General features: G+C 46.1%; 1 protein-coding gene across 8 annotated transcripts in view; it reads right to left on the bottom strand.

Annotated features, from left to right (window-relative positions):
• Positions 1-21,208, bottom strand: part of RANBP3 (RAN binding protein 3) — a 59,896-nt gene that overhangs the window by 33,811 nt on the left and 4,877 nt on the right. For all 8 annotated transcript variants that reach the window (XM_079772032.1, XM_079772033.1, XM_079772034.1 and 5 more), the window contains exon 2: positions 3,046-3,101. In XM_079772032.1, coding sequence (XP_079628158.1) covers positions 3,046-3,101 — 56 coding nt within the window. The remainder of the gene's footprint in view (positions 1-3,045; positions 3,102-21,208) is intronic.

Here is a 21,208-nt window from a genome sequence, read left to right as displayed (position 1 = left end):
AGTGACAATTAGGACAATTTATATATTGGAGGAGACTTCTGAATGATCATTTTCTTAGGGGTGACAATGGGTTAGGGATGATATAATATAGGAATGACACACTATTCCCTAGGAAACACCTGCACAAGTATTTAGAGAGGAACATCAGATGGGAGCAAATTATAGTTGAGTGCTTTCAGCATTTATGACAAAAATGTTAACAGTGAAGCTAGGTGAAGAATACCTGTGTCTTCAGTACCATTCTTCCATCTTATCTAATAATTTGAAAATTTCAAAATAAAACGTCAAAGAGAAAGAGGATAAAAGTGTGCTCAGAAAAAAAGCAGCCCCAACAGTCTTTTCCCAGCTCTGCTTCTGCAGTGTGAGAAGGGAATAGGGCAGAAAGAAAGAATGAAACGGGAAGACTCTCAAACTCTTACTTTGGCAAGAAGTCTTCTGGATGATCCTTGAAGGCCTGCCCTTCTGTCTTTCTTGAAATGGAAGTTAAGAGGAAACAAAGCTACCTGAGTTACTGTTTACTTTCCGCCTTACTCTTGAGCTGTCATAACAATAAGGAAAAAAAGATTCTGTGTCCATTTAGCCACAATCTACCTGACAGCTCAGAAAGCACCCCTAAAGGACAGTCACAAAGGCTTCTCCAGCTTCTGCTGTTAAACACAAAGGTTTCCCACACCCTTTCGATGATCTTGGGACAGAAATGAAGAGCTGAATTCTGAAGAGCTGCAGATCAGTTATTTTTAGAAGCCCATTAGTGTTGGGCTCTGAGTCAGTATTTTGATAAGAACTACATTTGTACATTTTAAGATGATGATGATGACCATCTTCCCAGCTACTCTTCTGGTTCAATGTCATCCATTTACATCAACTTTATGAAGGCAATACATGTAAGTTATCCTTTTAATTACAAAGCAACAGAACCAGAAGGAAAGGGGAGTGGGAGGAGGTAGAAAAGGATAACAGGGGGATAAATGGTGATAAAAGGAGACTTGCCCTGGTGTAGTGAACATATATAATACAATATACAGATGATGTATTATAGAATTGTACAACTGAAACCTATATAATTTTATTAACGAATGTCACCCCAATAAATTCAATAAAAAAGTAAAAAAAACCTAACTAAACCAACTGAAAAACCAAAGCAAGAACCACAACTGTGAAAACAGTAATAAAACAGGAATTAATTTTAAAAGCATTTTAAATTCAGCCAAATATTACATTTTAGTTTTTCATCCTGCCAGCTGTCCAAAAGTCCTCAGGTTTAAAGAATTATTAATTCCTATTGCTCATTTTAAATTCAGGGTCCGCTAACTTTTTCTGTAAAGGGCCAGAAACTAAATATTTTTGACTTTGCAGGCCATGGGTCTGGGTCCAAATTACTTTACTCTGTTGTTACAATGTGAAATCTGCTTCAGTAACTGTGAAGGGGATAGGCGTGGCTATGTACCAATAAAACTTTATTTACAAAAACAAGCAGTGGGGCCAGGCCTTAGTTTGCTGATCCCCGTTTTAAGCTAAAAGTGATTCAAAAGATGGTTGCAATGAAACTCAAAATTCTAGAAAATCCTGACTTAATGGAAAACCTCAGAAGTGACTTTTACTTCTAAAAGAGAAATCAAATACATCCATTTCTAAAAAGCTACAGGAAACACATCAGCCTTTCAGTGACTGACCCCTTTCCAAAGGAGAGATGATTAAAAACACAGGTAAGTAAGCTGTACGTATGTGTCAGGGCCCAGGGGAGAGGAGATAGCAGAGGTTGATGTATCTTGAAAATACCACCTGGAAAGCCAAAACAAAATGGGAAGAACATTTCCTCAAGTTTGGCTATTCTTTCTTCATCAAAGAATTAACAATGGGGATGTCTAATGTGAGAACAAGCCTAGTAGATAAAACCCTGCCAAAACAGAAGGCTCCAGTTCAAGGGGGTGTGGGTTTAGGGCCCTACTCCCCCCTGTCCTCTTGGTACATAAGCTTTCTTCCTGGCACAGCACCTAAATGTTTTCCAGGAAATTGGGCTGCGCAGAAAGCAAAGTCTGGCCTCTCTTCTCAGACCAAAGGACAAAGTCTACAAAGCAGTAGCTGGACTGCTGGGAGTGCCAAATCACCAGAGTAGCTGACCCAACCTCCAAGCCGGCCACCTGCCGAGGAACTGGGGATCCGCCAGAGCACCCAGCCCTGAGCCAATTCTCAAATTCTCTTCTTATCAACAAGATTGCAAATGGATTTCAGAACACACTTGGTCACTCTGAAATCTTGCCATGGGCATTAAATTATCTGTTGTCCTGGGCCATGGGTGGGGTGGGATCATCCATGTTTTTGACAAACAGAGGGAGTCCTCACATCAGCTTGGGAGGCATCACCACAAAACATTAACTAACTTTGGACACAATCTCAACCTTCCATACTGATTTATCAGGTAAGGATATAAAACCTGTGACTTCAAGACAAACAACAGGCAAAGGTATGTATGCAACTGATGCACCAATCAGGCCTTTGACAAGGTATTTCCAACAACAATGTGACCAAGACATTTAAAATCTAAGAAGGGGAAACAACACAACAAAGATGGATGGTAAATATACAATCCAAGTCAATTAATAATTATTCTAAATGCATTTATGCCTTGTTGGTTGGGGCCAAAAAATGTCTCTAAAATCTTTAAAGGTCCTGTTTTTCCTCCTTAACCACCATTGCTCTCTCCTTCTCTCCTCCCTCCCCCTACCTTCTCTCCCACCTTGTCCCTCCTCTCCCTCCTCCTACCTTTTTTCTCCTACTAATTTTCCTAATGTACAATATTTCTAAATCAAATAATTAGGAATGAGGACAAAGTTTTCTATCACCATTTTTTAAAGCAGGGTCTCTGAACCCTTTCCACACACACCTATCTCAACCACTCGCCATGGTAACCTAAAGCCACTGGACCTTTTCCCTCCAAGCTCAATGTGAAGGCTTAAAGGGCAGAAGTATCCTTTGCCATGTGACCTGGGGAGAGAGATCTCTAGGAGAAAACAAATGTGAAGAGAGAACATACCAGCCCCTTACCTTTTGTCCTTTATCCTTCTGAAACACAAAGACGGGCGGAGCAATGGCAGGTTTTTCTGCAAAAAGAAAAATTGGTGTTTTTTCCCCCCCAACACTATTTCATATAATAAACAAAACTATAATTATAAGTTTAAAAAAAAACACAACCCAATATAAAACTAGTAACCCCAAAGAACATCAAATCACTTAGAAAATACTTTCATTACGAGGTGTGGGGTTTCAGTTTGTGACAATTCAACACTTTATGGTAGGACATGTGTGCATATTATATACCAATAAAAAGGCTTTAAGACTCACTTAGGCCTGATCAAGGGAGAGCGGTGGGGAGTGTGGGGAGCTGCAAGACATTGGAGGTGACAGCTATTCGGTGCCACCAACTGTGGTTCTGAAGGAATTTGGCTCAGGGAAGTCAAATCTTTATATGGCATCTCCTGAATTTCAAATGCTGGAGACTAGTTTAGGGTTTGTTATTTATTTATTTTTTAATCTGCAGGCCAGCTGAGGTCAGGGGGCAACCAGTTTGCAATCTCTGTCCACACAGCTCATGCTTGTTGGAGAACCCCGGCCCACATTCCACCTAGTTCTCTAAGCGAGCAGCCATTAACAAAAAAAGAATTTAGGGAGTTGCATGTCTGCTGAAGGACAAGACCCGCTGGGATGCCCTGTCAGGGCTATGCCACCTATTTTCTCAAGCAACACCATACATCTCCTATCCAGGGGCAGCCCAGGAAGCCTCTGCAGCCAGCTAGGGGATTGTAACCAAGGACCACCTTAACTCATGGGGGAGGCCCCTCATCGTCTTGGGCCTGGGCATGGTGGCTCTGGGAGTGCTCATGAACCCTGTGAGGTGTTTTTAGGGTCTCCTTCAGCATCCAAGGGCTGAGTGAGGAGGGAGGCCAGGGGAATCATGAATTTGGGGAGCATCTGCACAGTCCTGCTGTCAGAGCTTCCAGTCATAGGAGGCTTAGATTAACCAGGAACCTACATTCACACAGCTTTGCCCCAGCAGGACTGCCATGTAGGAGTTCACAGTTCATAAGAGTGCTCACATAGGGAGCTGGTAGAGTGTCTGGTCTCGAGTGTCAGGGAAACATCCCTGAGATGAGGTTGCTGTGCTGAAGTCTCAAGGAGAAGAGCCTGGCAGGGAGAGTGGCAGGTGTGAAGGCACAGAGCCCAGGGTCAGATGGTGGCCATGCCAAGGATTTGGGAAGTGGTGCAAAAGGAGTGGGGGAGACACGGAGGTTGGTTCAGGTTTAAAATGAGAACACTGTGGAGAAGAGGCCATGTGGAGAGACCAGTTAGGAGGTGACAGCGATTACCCACAATAAAAATGAGGTGAAGAGGAAGTTTGAGGAGGAAAAAGGACAAGACCGAGACAAAAATCAGAGAGATCCTATTCTACTCCCCATCTCTCCAAACTCCCCCCTTCTTGGAGAAGCAGGACAGGCACCAGTCTTCACTTTGAGGCAGTGGCCCACTGATGGTGACCATTCCCTCTGCCGCGCTCACTGAAGCTACACCATAACCGAGTTAGATTCACAACAGTCCTCATTGTGCACAGCCCACAATGGACACGAGTGAATGACATGTGTGAGAACAAAGTGCTAAAGGGAGGAGAGTCAGGGTCACCATCAAGGTTTCCATGCTACCCTAAGCAGCCATCTCCTGGCATAGTGCATAGTTGCTGCCTGACAAACCAGGATGGATGCATGAATGAATGAGTGAACAGGCCTATGGTAGACAATAAATGACAGCAAAGACATGCTGGAGGGACTCTGGGGATGGCAGCAGCTTATTTACACTTGTCTACTACGGGAAATCCCAGAGATGGTCTGGTGCTGCCCTATAAACCACAAACCCAGCATCAGGGGTTGGAGGTCCAGGCCCCAGCCTCGCTTCTGTCTTCAACTCCTGGCCAGCAACAAGGCACTGAGGTGCACAGGAAGAAGCCAGGGTTTTGGCCAGCCCAGCACCCTCAACCCCTCATTTTCTTTTTTTTTTTTTTCTCTCTTTTTTTTAATATATTTTATTGATTTTTTACAGAGAGGAAGAGAGAGGGATAGAGAGTTAGAAGCATCGATGAGAGAGAAACATCGATCAGCTGCCTCTTGCACACCCCCCACTGAGGATGTGCCCGCAACCAAGGTACATGCCCTTGACCGGAATCGAACCTGGGACCCTTGAGTCCGCAGGCCGACGCTCTATCCACTGAGCCAAACCGGTCCTGGCCCCCTCATTTTCTTTAGGGAAGCACCCCTTCCTCACCTGTTTCAGATGGAGCCTAGTCCTGGCTCCAGGCCTAAGGAGTACTGCATGCCCTGACCCCAGGGGACACTGTGACTCTAGAATAAGGTCAGGCTGCTGATGGTGAATGAGATTCAGGTCCAGGAATTTTATTGAAGCTACTGGGGAATGGGAGCTCTCTCTCTGCTGAGCTGGTGGGAGGTAACCCTGGTGCTGCCACCAGCTGCCTGTCATCAAAAGGGACCTTAGACTAGAGCCAATCCAGCAGGAAGCAGGGGAGGAAACTGAATCCCATCGCTGGAGGCCCAGGGCCCAGCAGGCCCACAGCTAACCCCACCCCCAAGACTTTTCAGCTAAGTCAACAGAAGCTGATTTTTGTGTAAGGCACTCTGAGCTTGATTTCTGCCCCTTGTCTCCAACAGCCTCCAGCCTGAGAAGTTGCAGACTTCACTAAACTCACACTATACTTCCTAGAAGAAACCTTGGACTGGCCTCACAGCAGGAATCACCAGCTGATACACTATTTATGGGTTTATGGTCTATCTCCCCTACTAAGATGTCAAGTCTAGGAGACTGGAGACTGCCTGGTTCCCCCTCCCGGTCCTGTGGTGTGAGAACATTATTTGGCAACCAGAAGGGATTCAACAAATATCTGCTGAAGGGATGAGCAAGGGGGGAGAGCACTACAGAAAACGAATGCCAGGCTAGTAAGAAAGGACTAGATGAAGAGAGAACCATTTGGACAGCAGAGGAAGAACTTTCTGATCTGCAGGCACATAGGAGGGTAATTGCGGGCAGCCTGGGACAGGACAGGACCATGTGGCAGGGTCTGGGCATTAGCTGGGAGAGGTCCCATCTAAAGAAGGAACAATTCTGTACTGCAACTGGCATGTTGCTAAGCTGGGGCAGAGGGATTTTATGGAGGGGACCATGGGGTCTGAGCTCTGAAATCTGCCACCCAAAGAACAGGAACACCAGCTGAGATACAAACAGATCCACCCTCGCCACCACCATCTCAGTTCAGACCTTTTCTGTCTCTACTTTTACCCCCTCAAGTCCGGCTTTTGCAGAGCAGCCAGAACCATTGGTGTGAAACACATGCCTAAAACTCTGCAGTGCCCTCCCAGACTAGGGTTGGAGCTCCTTCAAACAGGCCATCCCCACCTGACCATTACTGTGGCACTGTCCCTTGTACACCCCATGCTTCTGTCACATTTCTGGACTTCTGACTGGTTTAGTCCCTCCGCCTAGTGTTCCCTTAGTCAACACTCATTCACGTACAGATACCATCTTCTTCAGGAAGCCCCTAGTTTGAACTGTGGCTACTTGTCAGGGAGACTGGGAGACTACTGACACAGCATCCAAAACAGCTCTGCACCCCCAGCCTGTCACCAATGTACCTCATATAAGAATCATCCAATAGCCGAAACCGGTTTGGCTCAGTGGATAGATGTCAGGAGCCAAGAGTCAATGACAAATTAATTCTAACATTATTTCAGTAAGCTAATGAAACAGAACCTCATGGAAACTTGGTCCTCACCATAGGCCTACTTCCTCATGCCTGAGGACAAAGCATTCTTCGCAAAGCTGCCCTTCAACCGCCCCATCCTTTATCTATAGTCAACACCCTTTACGACCTTAGCCAAATTATCTAAGTCCACATGATCCGCTCAGCCCCTATCCCTCCTAGACATCTCCCCTTCTAGAACTTCCTCATACCCCCTCCCCTGCCTGCAGCCCCTGCTGGCAAGCACTGATAGGTCCACAGTTCACTCCCCGCGCCCCACCTCCCACTCCCTGACTTGGATATAAGGCACTGCTGTAAGAATAAAAATTTGAGGCTTGATCAGAAACCCATTTGTCTTGCCTCCATTCTCCGCGTCCCTTGTTTGTCTCATTCTCTTAGGTTCGTCTCTGGTGTCCGTGTTGTTGCCCCGCGGGTCGGGGCAGATAGAGCGTCGGCCTGCAGACTCAAGGGTCCCAGGTTCGATTCTGGTCAAGGGCATGTACCTTGGTTGCAGGCACATCCCCAGTGGGGGGTGTGCAAGAGGCAGCTGATCGATGTTTCTCTCTCATCGATGTTTCTAACTCTCTATCTCTCTCTCTTTCTCTGTAAAAAATCAATAGAATATATATTAAAAAAAAAAAAGAATCATCCAATAAATGTTTGAATTAAACTCCCTCTGTACTTCTTCACGTGCATAACACTAGCTACTATGTAATCACAAATATCTATTAAACCCTTATTCCATGCCAGGCATCATGGGAAAAATGGGAACAAGCTGGGGGCAGAAAACTTTAGGGTAAAACACCCAATTTAAAGGGAGGAGTGTGTTTGTGTACAAGGCCCGGAGCTTGCATGGGTTATTTATCTGCTCTCTGGCAGCATCTACCCCAGGAATATAAACTCTGCATGGAGGCCTCTGTTGTGTTCACCTCTATATCTTGAGAGCCACACATGAAATATATGCTCAATAAGCAGTTACACAGTAAATGAAATGTCCTTCATTGCCAGGGCTACGACTGGGTAAGCGGCAAGTGCTTTGGCAGCCCACCTGGGGCCCCACTGGGCCCCCCCACTGAGGGTAGGTTTGGCAGTCATGACAAACACAACCACTGTACTAAAATGTAACAATGAACTTCAGCTAGTCAGTTCTCCACCAAACACATAAAGCACCAGAGTTACACACATTTCATTTCCACTCAGCTCCAATAAGGTTAGAAGTCCATAAATTGCAAATTAGTACTGATAGTACAAAATAACAATAGATATGCACCCCTTCCAAGTAGGATGGTTCTGCACTTATCAGAGTAGTCACAAATGGTTTTTTAAAACTGTCCCCCATCACCACAGTTTCTAGTTGTCAAGCAATGAGGCTTCTATGATCTGCTTGAACTCTTAGTCCAGACACCAGAAATGTCTAGAGACCCAGGCCACCACAAAGACCTAAGCTATTACAATGTTAGTCACATGCAGACTATTCAATCCAGATTCTGCCAACCAGGTGTTTTTGTTCTGTGAGATGCTCCCTGATTAAATTAGTTTGTAAAAAAAGCAGCTCGCCCAGAGCATTGGCTTGACACATCAGCACAGGAAGGGCTAAAAAATTAAAGGGTGGCCCTAGCCAGTTTGGTTCAGTGAATAGAGCATCGGCCTGTGGACTGAAGGGTCCAGGGTTCGATTCCAGTCAAGGGCACGTACCTCTTATCTTGGTTGTAGGGTCCTCCCTGGCCTGGGCCCGCGTGCAGGAGGCAACCAATCGATGTGTTTCTCTCTGTCTTTCCCTCTCTCTAAAAGTCAACGGAGAAATATCCTCGGGCGAGGGGGAAAAAAAAAAAAAAGCCCTAGCTGGTTTGGCTCAGTGGATAAGAGTGTCGGCCTGTGAACTGAAGGGTCCCAGATTCGATTCTGGTCAAGGGCACATGACTTGGTTGTAGGCTCAATCCCCAGTAGGGGGCATGGAGGAGGCAGCCGATCAATGATTCTCTCGTCATTGATGTTTCTATCTCTCTCTACCTCTCCCTTCCTCTTGGAAATCAATAAATATAAAAAATTATTAAATTAAAGAAAACCAACAATGCCCTGGCTGGTGTGCACAGTAGTTAGAGCTTTGGCTCGGGCACAGAAGGGTCACAGGTTTGATCCCCTGCTAGGTGCCATGCGGGAGGCAACCAATCAATGTGTCTCTCTCACATTCGTGACTCTCTCTCTCCCCTCTCCCCTCTCCCCCCTCCCCTCTCCCTCCTCCCTCCCTTCCTCCCACTTTCTCTAAAAAAGAAATCAATGGAATAAATATCCTTGGGTGAGGAGTAACAAAAAAGAGAAAGAAAACAGTAATCTGTTTAACCAAATGTTGCCCAAAGTTGTTTGACCAGGGAAGCCTCCCTTCCTAGAACACCTTCAGACAAGGCTTGAGAACTGTGTTCCATGGGTGATTATGGCACATGCTGGTGTGTGCAGTGGGATGGGATTCAGAGCCCCCAAGTCACATCAAACAACAGCCCCACCTCTGGGTGGCACAGGCTCTACTGTCTGGGATGTGTCTGGTACTTTGGCCTCACAGCAGCTTTCCAAGTGCTACATGCCAAGTCCAAGATGGCTACTGCTCAATTCAAATGCCTCCTGCATCCTTTTCTAAGTGCCCTTCCTCAGCTATCGTGTCCCAGATAGCTCCAGCTCGAGCCCAACTGTGATCCCCGATAATGATCACACAACCCAGTGGAGCAAAGTTCAGGCCTAGGCAAACTGTGTGGAGGGAGTGGGTCTCACTGTCCAGAAGCTGAAAGGAGCGAGCCCCTGATGACATCCTGGCACACAGCACCAGTTCTCCCTTCTGTCCTCTGTCACCCTCCATCTAACTGTGAGGTTCAGATGCAAATGGTTCAGCCCAGTTCTGATCCCGAGGCAGGGTCTGTGTCTTGAATCTAGCCTTTGCAGTCCCTGTGATGAGCACGGATAGGTTAAGTCCAGGCACAGAAAGTTGCTGATTTCTGCTCTCAGGGCCCTGCTTCCAGAGGCACTGCTGACATGACTATGACTGTCAGGGTGCTCCACCAGTCATTCCAGCCTGGGACCCACTTCCCCAGCTACACCACTTGCTATGTTCACAGATTCAATCATAACATTCATTGGCAACTACAACCTTCAGCAATTCCACACACCCAAGTACCCACTGTGCGCCAGGCATCATACTGGCTTCTATAGTGTGGTGGTGACACAGAGACACGTCCCCTGCCTCCCAGAACATGATGTCAGACTTTAGTTGAATATTACAGGGGATGCATAGAAGGGACTTATAGCACAGAGCTGGGGCACTCAATGTGATGAGCCTGCAAAAAAGGGAGTGAATTGGGGAGAGCTTCTTGGAGGAAGTGCCATTTAAGTGGAAGGACGAACTGCATTTAACCAGGTAACCGGAAACAGGGAGAAATGAGGCAGCAGAGAACAAGGAGCACTGGATATACTTGAAGGTTAAGGTGGCACCAGTAGACAGACTTCTGACCCTTAAGGACAGTCGGGAAAACAGACCACTGAAGCCCAGGGCGACAGGAGTAAAAGGCACACTCTCCCTTTGCTAGGTCTGAGGTCTGCACATTCACACGGGCATGTTTGAGCATAGTTCCTGGAAGGTAAGCACCAATCACTCTCAGGCAGTTCCTTTCTTTTTTTAAACCTTTATTGTTGACAATATTACAGATCTTCCCCCCCCCCCCGCCCCCATCCTTCTCCACCCAGTTCCTGCCCACCCCAGGCCTTCACTACCCTATTGTCTGTGTCCATAAGGTAATCCTAATATATAAAAAGCCAGGGGCTGTCACAACCAAACACAGACCGAAAACACCGGACAGATGACAAAACAGCAGGCTGTGTGGGGTGACCAGGCCAGCAGGGGCGTTAGTGAAGGACGACCAAACGACTGAACAGCAGGCTGAGTGGGGCGACCAGGACAGCAGGGGGACAGTTGGGGGCGACCAGGCCTGCAGAGGCAGTTAGGGATCAGGCCTAAACCGGCAGTTGGACATCCCCCAAGGGGTCCCGGATTGGAGAGGGTGCAGGCTAGGCTGAGAGGACCTCCCCCCCCCTCCCCGCTCGTGCATGAATTTCGTGCACCAGGCCTCTAGAGCTTATATAAGTTCTTTGGTTAATCTCTTCTGGCTCCCCATCCCTTCTTCCCTCTGAGATTCTTTAGTCTGTTCCATGTTTCCATGACACTGGTTCTATTTTGTTTATCAAGTTTATTTTATTCATTAGATTCCTTGCTCATTTAATTTTTATTTTTAGATTCAATTGTTGATAGATATGCATATCTTTTATTTGTTCTTCTTCTTAAAGACCCTTTAACATTTCATGTAATACTAGTTTGGTGGTGGTGAACTCCTTTAGCTTTTCCTTTCCTGGGAAGCTCTTTATCTGACCTTTAATTCTAAATGATAGCTTTGCTGTGTAATCTTGGTTGTAGATCCTTGCATTTAATCATTTTGAATATTTCTTGTCACTGTCTTCTGGCCTGCTAAGTTTCTATTGAAAAATAGGCTGATAGTCTTATGGGAGCTCCCTTGTAGGTAACTAACTGCTTTTCTCTTGCTGCTTTTAAGAGTCTCTCTTTGCCTTTAACTGTTGGCATTTTAAAAATGATGTATCTTGGTGTGGGCCTCTTTGGGTTCATCTTATTTGGAACTCTGTGCTTCCTGGACTTGTATGCCTATTTCTTTCACCAGGTAAGGGAAGTTTTTTGTCATTTTTTCAAATAAGTTTTTGATTTTTTGCTTCCTCTCTTCTCCTGGTATGCCCATGATGCAAATGTTGATTTGCTTAACATTGTCCCAGAGGCTCCTTATACTATCTTCATATTTGTTTTATTTTTCTGTTCTGATTGGGTGTTTTTTGCTTTCTTATATTTCAAATTCTTTGGTCTACAGGCCGACACTCTATCCATTGAGCCAAACTGGCTGGGGCTTCAAATTCTTGATTTAATTCTCTACTGTTGATCCCCTGTAAATTATTCTTTATTTCAGTTAGTGTATACTTTGTTTCTGACTGGCCCTTTTTTATGTTGATGTTCTCACAAAGTCCCTTAAATTCTCACTAAGTTTCTTGAAGTTCTCATTAAATTCCTTGAGCATTCTTATAACCATTGTTTTGAACTCTATCTGGTAGTTTTCTTGCTTCCATTTAATTTAGTTCTTTTTCTGGAGATTTCTCCTATCCTTTCATTTGTGACATGTTTGTCTCTGCATTTTGGCTGCTTCCCTGTGTTTGTTTCTATGTATTAGGTAGATCTGCTATGACTCTGGGACTTGTGTAGTAGGTGTCCTGGAGAGCCCAGTGGCTCAGCTAGATTTCAGGTGGTTCTGTATTTTAGCTGTAAATTCTGATGTGAGGCAGTTCCTTTTTCAGGAAATGAGCCAAAGGTGGCTTGAAAGATGGTGGGGATCCCTGAGATGCAGACTCCCTCCTCACTCAAGGAGCCAACAGGGAATGTAGGTCTCTGGGTGGGAAGGTTTCCAAGGAGGTTGTCCTTCTCCTAAAGCAGAAACTACTGGGGCCCCGGAACCTAGAGAAAGTCCTCAAATGGCTTAGGTGCAAGAGTGGGAAGCACTAAAAGCCCCACCCCAAAAGTCATGTCCATAATTTTAGTTTACAATGTCTTTGTCAGGGAGAGGGCTTATAAACTACCTCCTCTAACAGTGGGTAAGGAGGGTCAACAGGAGGAGAAAAAAAATTTTTTTAAAACATATTTTTATTGATTTGAGAGAGGAGAGAGGGAGAGAAATAGAAACATCAATGATGAGAATCATTGATCGGTTGCCTCCTGCACACCCCCTACTGGGGATTGAGCCTGCCAGGCATGTGCCCTTGACCGGAATTGACCCCGGGACCCTTCAGTCCACAGCTGACTCTCTATCCACTGAGTCAAACCAGCTAGGGAGGAGGAGAAAAGTTTTAAACAGCCCCACACTTGAGAGAATTTAAATAGTGGGCTTCCAGATACCACCTCTACCAGTAGGCCAGGGACTAGACTCAAGGGTTTTATTTGTGTCTTCTTTGCTCAGATATTGTTTGCTGGCAAAACCCTTAAGATTAAAGGAGTTACGTGTACATTTCAGAGGCAGCAAGGAAGGTGGATGAAGAGGGGCACTGCCCCAAAGCCAGTCTAAGAAGGAAGAAGAACCTCAAAGGAAAGGGTGGCTGAGGAAAGGAGGCAGAGTCCCTGCTACAAGCAAGAAATGGAGATCCAGGATTTGACTTGGACCCTAGAGGTGGCTCTGGGTAGAATAGTGTGTTTTCAGAGGTCTTGGGATCCCATCTTTAGACTTTCCCCAGCCTCTGCCAAGTTATTCAGAGCAAGGACATTCCCAAATGGGGTTTCCCAAAACCCCAGGATGATTTCATATATCCAGCAGTCATTGAGCTCCCAGTATTTATGGGCTAGGCAGGGTGCTTTATCTGCAGCATTATCCTGAACCTTCACAATCACCTTAGGAAGTAGGTCATTCCAATGTCCTTATTTTATAGAACAGGAAATGGGGACTCAGAGGGGCTCAGTGACTGGTCCAAAGTGGAAACGGGTCTCCAACCCAGGCAGGCCTGACTCTGAAGCCCACACAGCTGAGCTATACTGCTATCCATGCACAAGTGCAAAAAGGAGAAGTCATGACCCCAGCTTGCTTTCTCCCATCTTTTCTGCTTAGGCGGGCCTTCAAGTGAAGAAATAGACACACTTTTCCTTTGAATAAAGCAGCTGTCAGTTAACATTGTGTATAAACATTTATAGAAGAGTACAAAAGAAACTAGAGGGAGCCTGGCTGGCATGGCTCAGTGATTGAGTGTCAACCTATGAACCAGAAGGTCATGGTTTGATTCCCGATCATGGTAAATGCCCGGGTTGCGGGCTCGATCCCCAGTGGGGGCTTGTGGGAGGCAGCTGATCAATGATTCTCATCATTGATGCTTCTATCTCTCTCTCCCTCTCCTTTCCTCTCTGAAATCAAATAAAAGAAACTAGAGGGCAAGTGATGAGTTTTGGGGTGGGCCCAATGCTTTCAACAAATAATGTGACAAGTGTGCACTTAGACAACAGCTAATCCATTGAATCCTCAAGGGAAGAATGAATACACATTCTAAGATGCACACTTAGTGAAACAAATTGCATGGTCTTCATTGGTCAAATGTTTAACTATGAAATCCTTTGCATAACACATTCAGATTCCAAGCTGAAAACACACACATTCTTTTCACTCCTCCCTTCCACATAAATTTTCCTTCTTCACCCTGTGTTAGTATACACAAATTACCAAAGGCAGACTGTCCTGTGACAAGCTTTGGCACCCCCCTGTGGCTGCCTCCAACCTTTGTCTTTGAGGATCTCTGTTAAACTAAATAGAAGAAAATATGCAGATCTAGGCAAACACACAGAGAAGGGAATCTGGATTATCTTTCCTGTTCTGTTTATCCCCCTCCTAAATGATGGCTTGAACACCTGCCAGGAAACAGCCCCCTTCTGGAAAGCCACTTGGAATTCCTGTCTAAAATGTCAGCAAGGTACTTGTGTAAAATGAGCTTTAATCCTGGGCTGATGTATCTTAATCTTATCTGTGAAAAAAATATGGAAAGTATCTTGCCAACACAAATAATTATTAATACGTGGCAACTACTTTAATCCTGTGACACCATCACAGCCCGTCATTTCTTTTCTCAGGAATTATTATAAACAGTCCTGTGCAGCAACATAAAGGTGAACTCGTCATTTCTGTGTCAGCTCTGTTCGCAAACTAATTCTTTGGTGAAGAATGACACGGATCTCAATCATGCTGTTGCTAGGTGATGCCTCTCTCTAGTGTACCACATGCTCAGTGACCACCCAGCCCTGCTACTGGATGGTAGCGGGCCCCTGAATTCTTTTTTGGGTACTCAAATATATTTCTCCTCAGGCAACACTCAACTGGTCTCATGGAGGTCATAGGGGGCACAGTTTTAGGAGATAATGCTGGCTTTTATTTTATGTAACCCCTTCCTCCCCCAGAATGTTCTTTGGAGCATTACCCTCAACTATTGAAATCGAAAACATTTTTTATTGCTCTCATCTTACTGCCAGACTCCTATACTTGTAACAGTGGTGATGAGGAACAAGCAACTAACACTTGTTGAATGGCCTTTACTAGACCTAGTGCTAAGTACTTCACACACTGTCTCATTGAATGTCATCACAACCCCCATGGCATAGGTATTATTTATCATCTCTGATTTTCAAACCATGAAACAATACTGAGAAGTCTTGGACATACAAGTGCCTTGCCTGAAGTCACAAAGCTGGTAAGTGGCAAAGGTGGGATCAGAACCCTAAACCTGACTCTCCGAGGGAGCTAGATACCTCACATACCCCAAACCACACCTCGGGCTAAGCAGCAGCCTGCCTTCTTCTACTTACCAGCCCTGTAGCCAAACCCTCTGCCCCACCCACCCAGACTAAGATGCTGAGGGAAGACCTTGTTACTTTAGGCACCTCTGTGGCTTGACTTCAAGAAAAACCCCACAAACCTATTAAATAAGTCATAGAAAGTCAGGAACTTCACCTAAAACTGCTGATAAATTCAGGGATCCAGCATTGACAGCACCTCTCTATTCTGCCACTAGATAGCGTGACACCCAGTACAGCTGAGGTGAAGTAAAAGTGGCTGAAGACTGGAGAAAAGTTCCAGTAAAGACAACAGAAATCCCCTCACAGGAAGGAAATCTAAGGACTAGAGAACTTCTGCTGAGGTTGCAGACCCAAACTGATAAAATTCGGGAATGAGGGCTCTGGTGGCTGGGCAAGTTAACTCATTTTCTTTGTATATTGTCCTTTGTCCAACAGGGATGGTACCTACACCCCAGACAGTTTTGGGAAAGATTAAATGAAATGCATATAAAGTGATTGGAAAGTGGCTGACACAGAATATGAATTCCACGTTGGCATTATTGCCGTCATAATTATACATAGAAGACTGCAAATACTTTGATGCCACCCTAAAGTATGGGCTCTCAGGCCCCCAACAATGATACCCTCACATTTGAAGGAGTGTTTAGTCTCTTCTGAGAGCTGCATGAATGCTGGGACACCTCAACACAAATGCTCAGTAGCTCAAACCCCTCAAGTCCTTCTGAGGCTGAGAGATTCACTGAGGTGAGATCTCATTGATCTGGCCTGATGGAGGGCCAATTAGCCAAGTCTTGTTCCCAGTTGCATGATTTACTGAGCACCTGCTACATGCCAGGCACCATGCTGAGCATGGTCACAGCTTTCTAATGGGAACAGAAAACAAGTACCCAAAGGTGTGAGAGATAATGAAATAATTCTGAAGACAGGTGCTATAAGAAAGATAAAGCAGGGGGTGGGAAATAGCAACTGGGTAGAAGGGTGTAGGGTGAGTGGGTGGGAAAGGACTCTCTGAGGTATCATCTGAACCTCAGACAATAAAGAGGTGAACGCCAAATATACTGAGCAGAGGGAACCCCAAGTATTAAAGTCCTAAGGACAGAAAGAACCTGGAGGTCAACATGACTGAGAGTTTCCACAGGGAAAGGTGGGAGGTGAGGTTGTGAAGGGGTGCTGTGATGAGGAGTCTGGATCTCTCTAGTCTAAAGGGAGGCCAGTGGACTCCAAGCAGGAGAGTGACAGAATCTGGTGTGTGTGTGTGTGTGTGTGTGTGTATCCTATATAATAAAAAAGCCTAATATGCTAAGTGTCCGGTTGTCCATTCAACCAATCAAAGCATAATATGCTAATGATATGCTAAGGCTGCTCAACTGCTCACTATGACGTGCACTGACGACCAGGGGGCAGACAGTCAACCATGGGGCAGATGGTCAACCAGTTGACCAGTCGCTATGATGTGCACTGACCACCAGGGGGCAGAAGCTCCAGTCAGTAGGTTAGCTTGCCGCTGGGGTCTGGCAGATCAGGACTGAGCAAGATGGGCCAGACACACCCTGGAGCCCTCCCGCAGTTCCTCCCTGGCCCCGATCGTGCACTGGTGGGGTCTCTTGGCCTGGCTTGCGCCCTCTCGCAATCTGGGCAGAGGGACCCCCCCCCAGTGCACCAATTTCGTGCACCGGGCCTCTAGTATGTATGTGTGTGAGTGTGTGTGTATATATATCCATCCATCCTATGTAATAAAGAGCTAATATGCTAATGGTCGTCATGCCGTAATGACCGATCAGCAGGAGGCTGCGTGTGCAGCAAGGTGTGCGAGGAGGCAGGAGGCGGGGGTGCCTCCTCGCAGTGGCAGGAGGCAGAGCACCTCGCATGATTTTAATCACACGCTGGGCCTCTAATATATATATAGAGTAAAATTGGCTGTGTGTATATGTATGTATGTGTGTGTGTGTGTGTGTGTGTGTATACACACACACACACACACACGCGCGCGCGCGCGCGCGCTAGTGACCCAGTGCTCGAAATCATGCAGCCCCGCCCACCCACCTGCTGCCCCGCCTTGACACCCTAACCTCTCCACCCAGAGCTCGAGCCCGCCTGGCCCCTTGCTCTGCCCCCGACCCCTCCGGCCTTCTCTAGCCGCTTCAAGCCCCGCCTTCTGTCCTGCGAGTTGCCTCAGGCTGATCCCGCCTCCTCTGGGCACCTCCCTGCTTCCACCCGGTCTCCAGAACAACGCGGCGGCTCTGCTCCATCATGTCACCGGAAGAGTGTGTGGAAGCCTCCCGCCTGCTGCCTGGCGGTGCGTGCGCTGAGCGTAAGCGGTGGGTGGTGAAGGACTGCTAAGGGGGGCGCTACAGCCTCTCACCCCCGCCCTCCCCTCCACTGGATGGTCCCGCCTCCTCCGGGAGCCTCCCCGCTTCCGCCCCGTCTCTGGAGCAACACAGTGGCTCTGCCCTGCCATGCATGCAGCCTCCTGCTGAACGGTCATTACAGCGTGAGGGCATCATGACCATTAGCATATTAGCTCTTTATTATATAGGAATATAGGACACACACACACACACGTAGATGAATGTTCTTCACTCAAGGATATGTTTATAGAGTTTAGAGAGAAATACTGATGTGAGAAACATCAATCAGTTGTCTCCATATGCAGGGATGGAACCCACAACCAGGGATGGAACCCACAACCCAGGCCTGTCCCTTGACCAGGAATCGAACCTGCAACCTTTTGGTGCACAGGATGATGCTCCAACCAAAACTCCTGGTTTATATTTTTAAAAGATCCACCCTGGCAGTAGTCCTCATGTGACTCTATCTCTCATGTGTGTGAGAAAAGTTTTGTAAATAAAATGTAGGGGAAGATCATCCTGGGAGGTGAAATCTCAGGGAGGCAGGAGTAGATGCAAGGGGACCAGTGAGGTGCCTCCAGAAGTCATCCAGGTGAGAAATGGCAGTGACAATGGTGGCTCAGGCTAGTCTTGTGGCCGTGGAGACAGGGCAAAGTGGGTGGAGTTGAATATTTTGAAGACAGAGCCTGTTGGTCTCTTAGGTGTGGGGACGGAGATGACTATAATGAGGCTATGAAGGCATGTCTTCTTGGGATCTGTAATAACTCTTGCTCTGCTGACAAGAAAACTCCACAAGCAGGGTGTTCCCGAATCTCCCAAATGGTAATGATGAATAATCCAGACACTGGACACTATTAGATCCCAAGTGGCTTTACTCCAATGAGCTATTGCTCCGTGGAGAAAGCCAAACACTCAAGAACTGTTTTCCCCTCTCCTGCTCTGTTGTTACAGATGCAGCACAGGCATTAATTCTGGGTCAACAAATTCCGGAGACTCTGTATGGCAAACCTAGGGGAGTTTAGTTTAGCCAAGGTATTTTAAACTTACTGCAGAAACAAGGCTTACCTTCTAAACATGTGCAGGAAGTAACTACTATCTCTGCAATTTCCTATTTTTCTTTGAGAGAGTGAGAGCAAATATAGTGCCCGAGTCAGTTTTGGGGAGAAGAACAAATTCCCATTAAGTTGATGGTACTGATCCACCAGAAAGGATGACCAATCGACTCAATGGTTGGCAATAGGCATGTTGTTACCGGCTAACTCTCTCTGCTTCAGCTCTCATGAAATGAATGGCTTGGACCTGGAACATCTCTAAAGGTCCTTTCCAGCTCTGACATTTTGTCAGGTTCCCACCTTGGACCTGAAAGGTCATGGAAAGTACTGTTCCTCCTCATTAACAGGGATATGAAGTCCATGATGCCAAAAGACCACAATGAAAAAGGAAGGTCAGGAGGGTGAGCCTAAACTCTAGTTGACAAATACTTTATTCTTGAGTTACCTCCTTTTTTCCTCCCCACTCAGTTTGTGTATTTATTTATTTTAAAATATATTTGTATTTATTTCAGAGAGGAAGGGAGAGGGAGAGAGATAGAAACATCAATGATGAGAATCATCCTATTGGCTGCCTCCTGCATGCCCCCACACTGGAGATTGAGTCCACAACCCGGGCATGTGCCCTGATCTGGAATTGAACCGTGATCTCCTGGTTCATAGGTTGACGCTCAACTACTGAGACACACCAGCCGGGCAGTTTGTGTATTTAACCTTTTGCACTCGGATGTCGAGTGTGACTCGACAAGGTTAGCATTAGAATAAAGGAATCGAGAAAAAAGCAAGAGAGTGCAAAGGGTTAAATGTGTGCAGGACTAGGAATTTAGTAAACCAGATGATTACAGAACATAGTCTTGGGTATGGGGGTGCCAATGGAATTCCCTAACCCAGGGGGGTCTCACATGGGGATGATTCTGTCCTTGAGGGGACATCTGAGACATTTTTTCTTCTCTGGAGATATTTCTCCTTGTAATGATTGGGGTAGGTGGGTACCACTGGCATCATGTGAGTAAAATGTAGGGAGGGATACTGCTAAATATACTACAATGCACAGGATGGCCCCCACTAACCCTAATGCCAGTAATGATGAGGTGGAGAAACACAGCTATAAGCCTAAAGGAACATTTTCTCTACCCAGGCACCCAATCAGAAGAGTAACAGCCAGTCGTACCTGATATGTATGCACAAAAGCCAGTGAGTCAATGATCTGATATATGCTCTCTCTCACACAACTATCCTCAGATTTGCATTGTTCCCACTGCACAGATGCAGGAACTGAAGTCAAACAATTTGCCCAAGGTCCTTGAAAAGGTCTTGGGCATTTCCAGGGGCTTCTGGACCATCTTGGAGAACCATTGCCATATACTATTCTCTGAAGATTAGCATTGGAGGACATTGAATCCCAAATTAATTGCAGACAGTCAGTGCTTAAAGAGTACCCTGAGTAGAAAGAACGCTGTGTCTAAGAGGGGTACAAAGGGTTGAAACAAAAAGCCAGGTCGGGAAGGCACCAGAAAAGGAGGAAGTGGGCCAGGCCCCAAACAACTCAGGAAGGATTGTGGTGTCTGGGACAGTATATCTCAAGGGCAGCAGCTGCTCCTCAGACCAGGCAAATCATATTATGCAGGTATGCAGATGGAGCCTGGTTCTTGTTTTTCATGAGAAATCAGAAACTTGGGTTATTTTTCCCCCTAGAAACCTCAGAATTTTTAAGTTTTGGCTCCTAATTAAAACAAAGATAAACCTAAATGTGCCAAATTAAATATGTCTGCTTACCCTTGAAGCAATCTTGTAACTTCTGCCTGTGGTTTTCAACCCTGGCTTCATGTCATAAGACATCTGTGGGGCCTTTTAAAACTACGATGCCCTGGATCAATGCAGCAATGATGGTATAGCACAGGCAGCAGTTTTTATTTTCCTCAAAACCTCCTTAAACAATAAACAAGTGGGATGGGCAATCAGGGTTAAGATTCAAAGCAAGTACTATGCAACAGCACAGCGTGCCAACAATCGAGCAAGCTGTGGACATGCAGGGCTTTACTCTGAGGCCCTGTGCTATATAGTTTGCTACCTAGTAGTAATGTACAATCACACTACACAGGGTTCCATGAGACTACAGGAAGGGTACTGCACACAGGTGGGAAAAAGAAATCCTGTTCAAATAAAATGAAGAAACTTGCTGCCCACACTACCACTAGGTCCTGAGTAGAGATAATGATGCAATTGCAAACCCATCTGCCTCTTGACTGCTTCAAGTACCATGGAGAGCTACGAAGGATTGGTCAAGTCAATACTAGCCACCTTGGCCATTTGCCTTTCTAATGTACTGGAGATCCTCCAAATGCACCCCACTGCTCCCTGAGTGGCCCTCATCTCCCACTCTACTCCAGCCTATTCTCTGCCTGAACTCACTTATTAGACCCAGAATTCAACTGGTACCTAAAATGCCCCCATTGCCAACCCCAAACAATGTCCCTTTTGCAAACTCCATTCTAATTTTATCAAATTCCTATTGCCTCCATTCACTCCAACTCCCTTGGACTATAAGCACAAACCACATCCCGACTAGCTCTAACACCCAATGATTTTGCAGCCTTTGAGG

The sequence above is a fragment of the Cnephaeus nilssonii genome (assembly GCF_951640355.1).
Source record: "Cnephaeus nilssonii genome assembly, chromosome: 5".
Classification (NCBI taxonomy): domain Eukaryota; kingdom Metazoa; phylum Chordata; class Mammalia; order Chiroptera; family Vespertilionidae; genus Cnephaeus; species Cnephaeus nilssonii.
The sequence above is the reverse complement of the archived record's forward strand: the minus strand, read 5'-3'. Positions and strand labels throughout refer to the sequence as shown.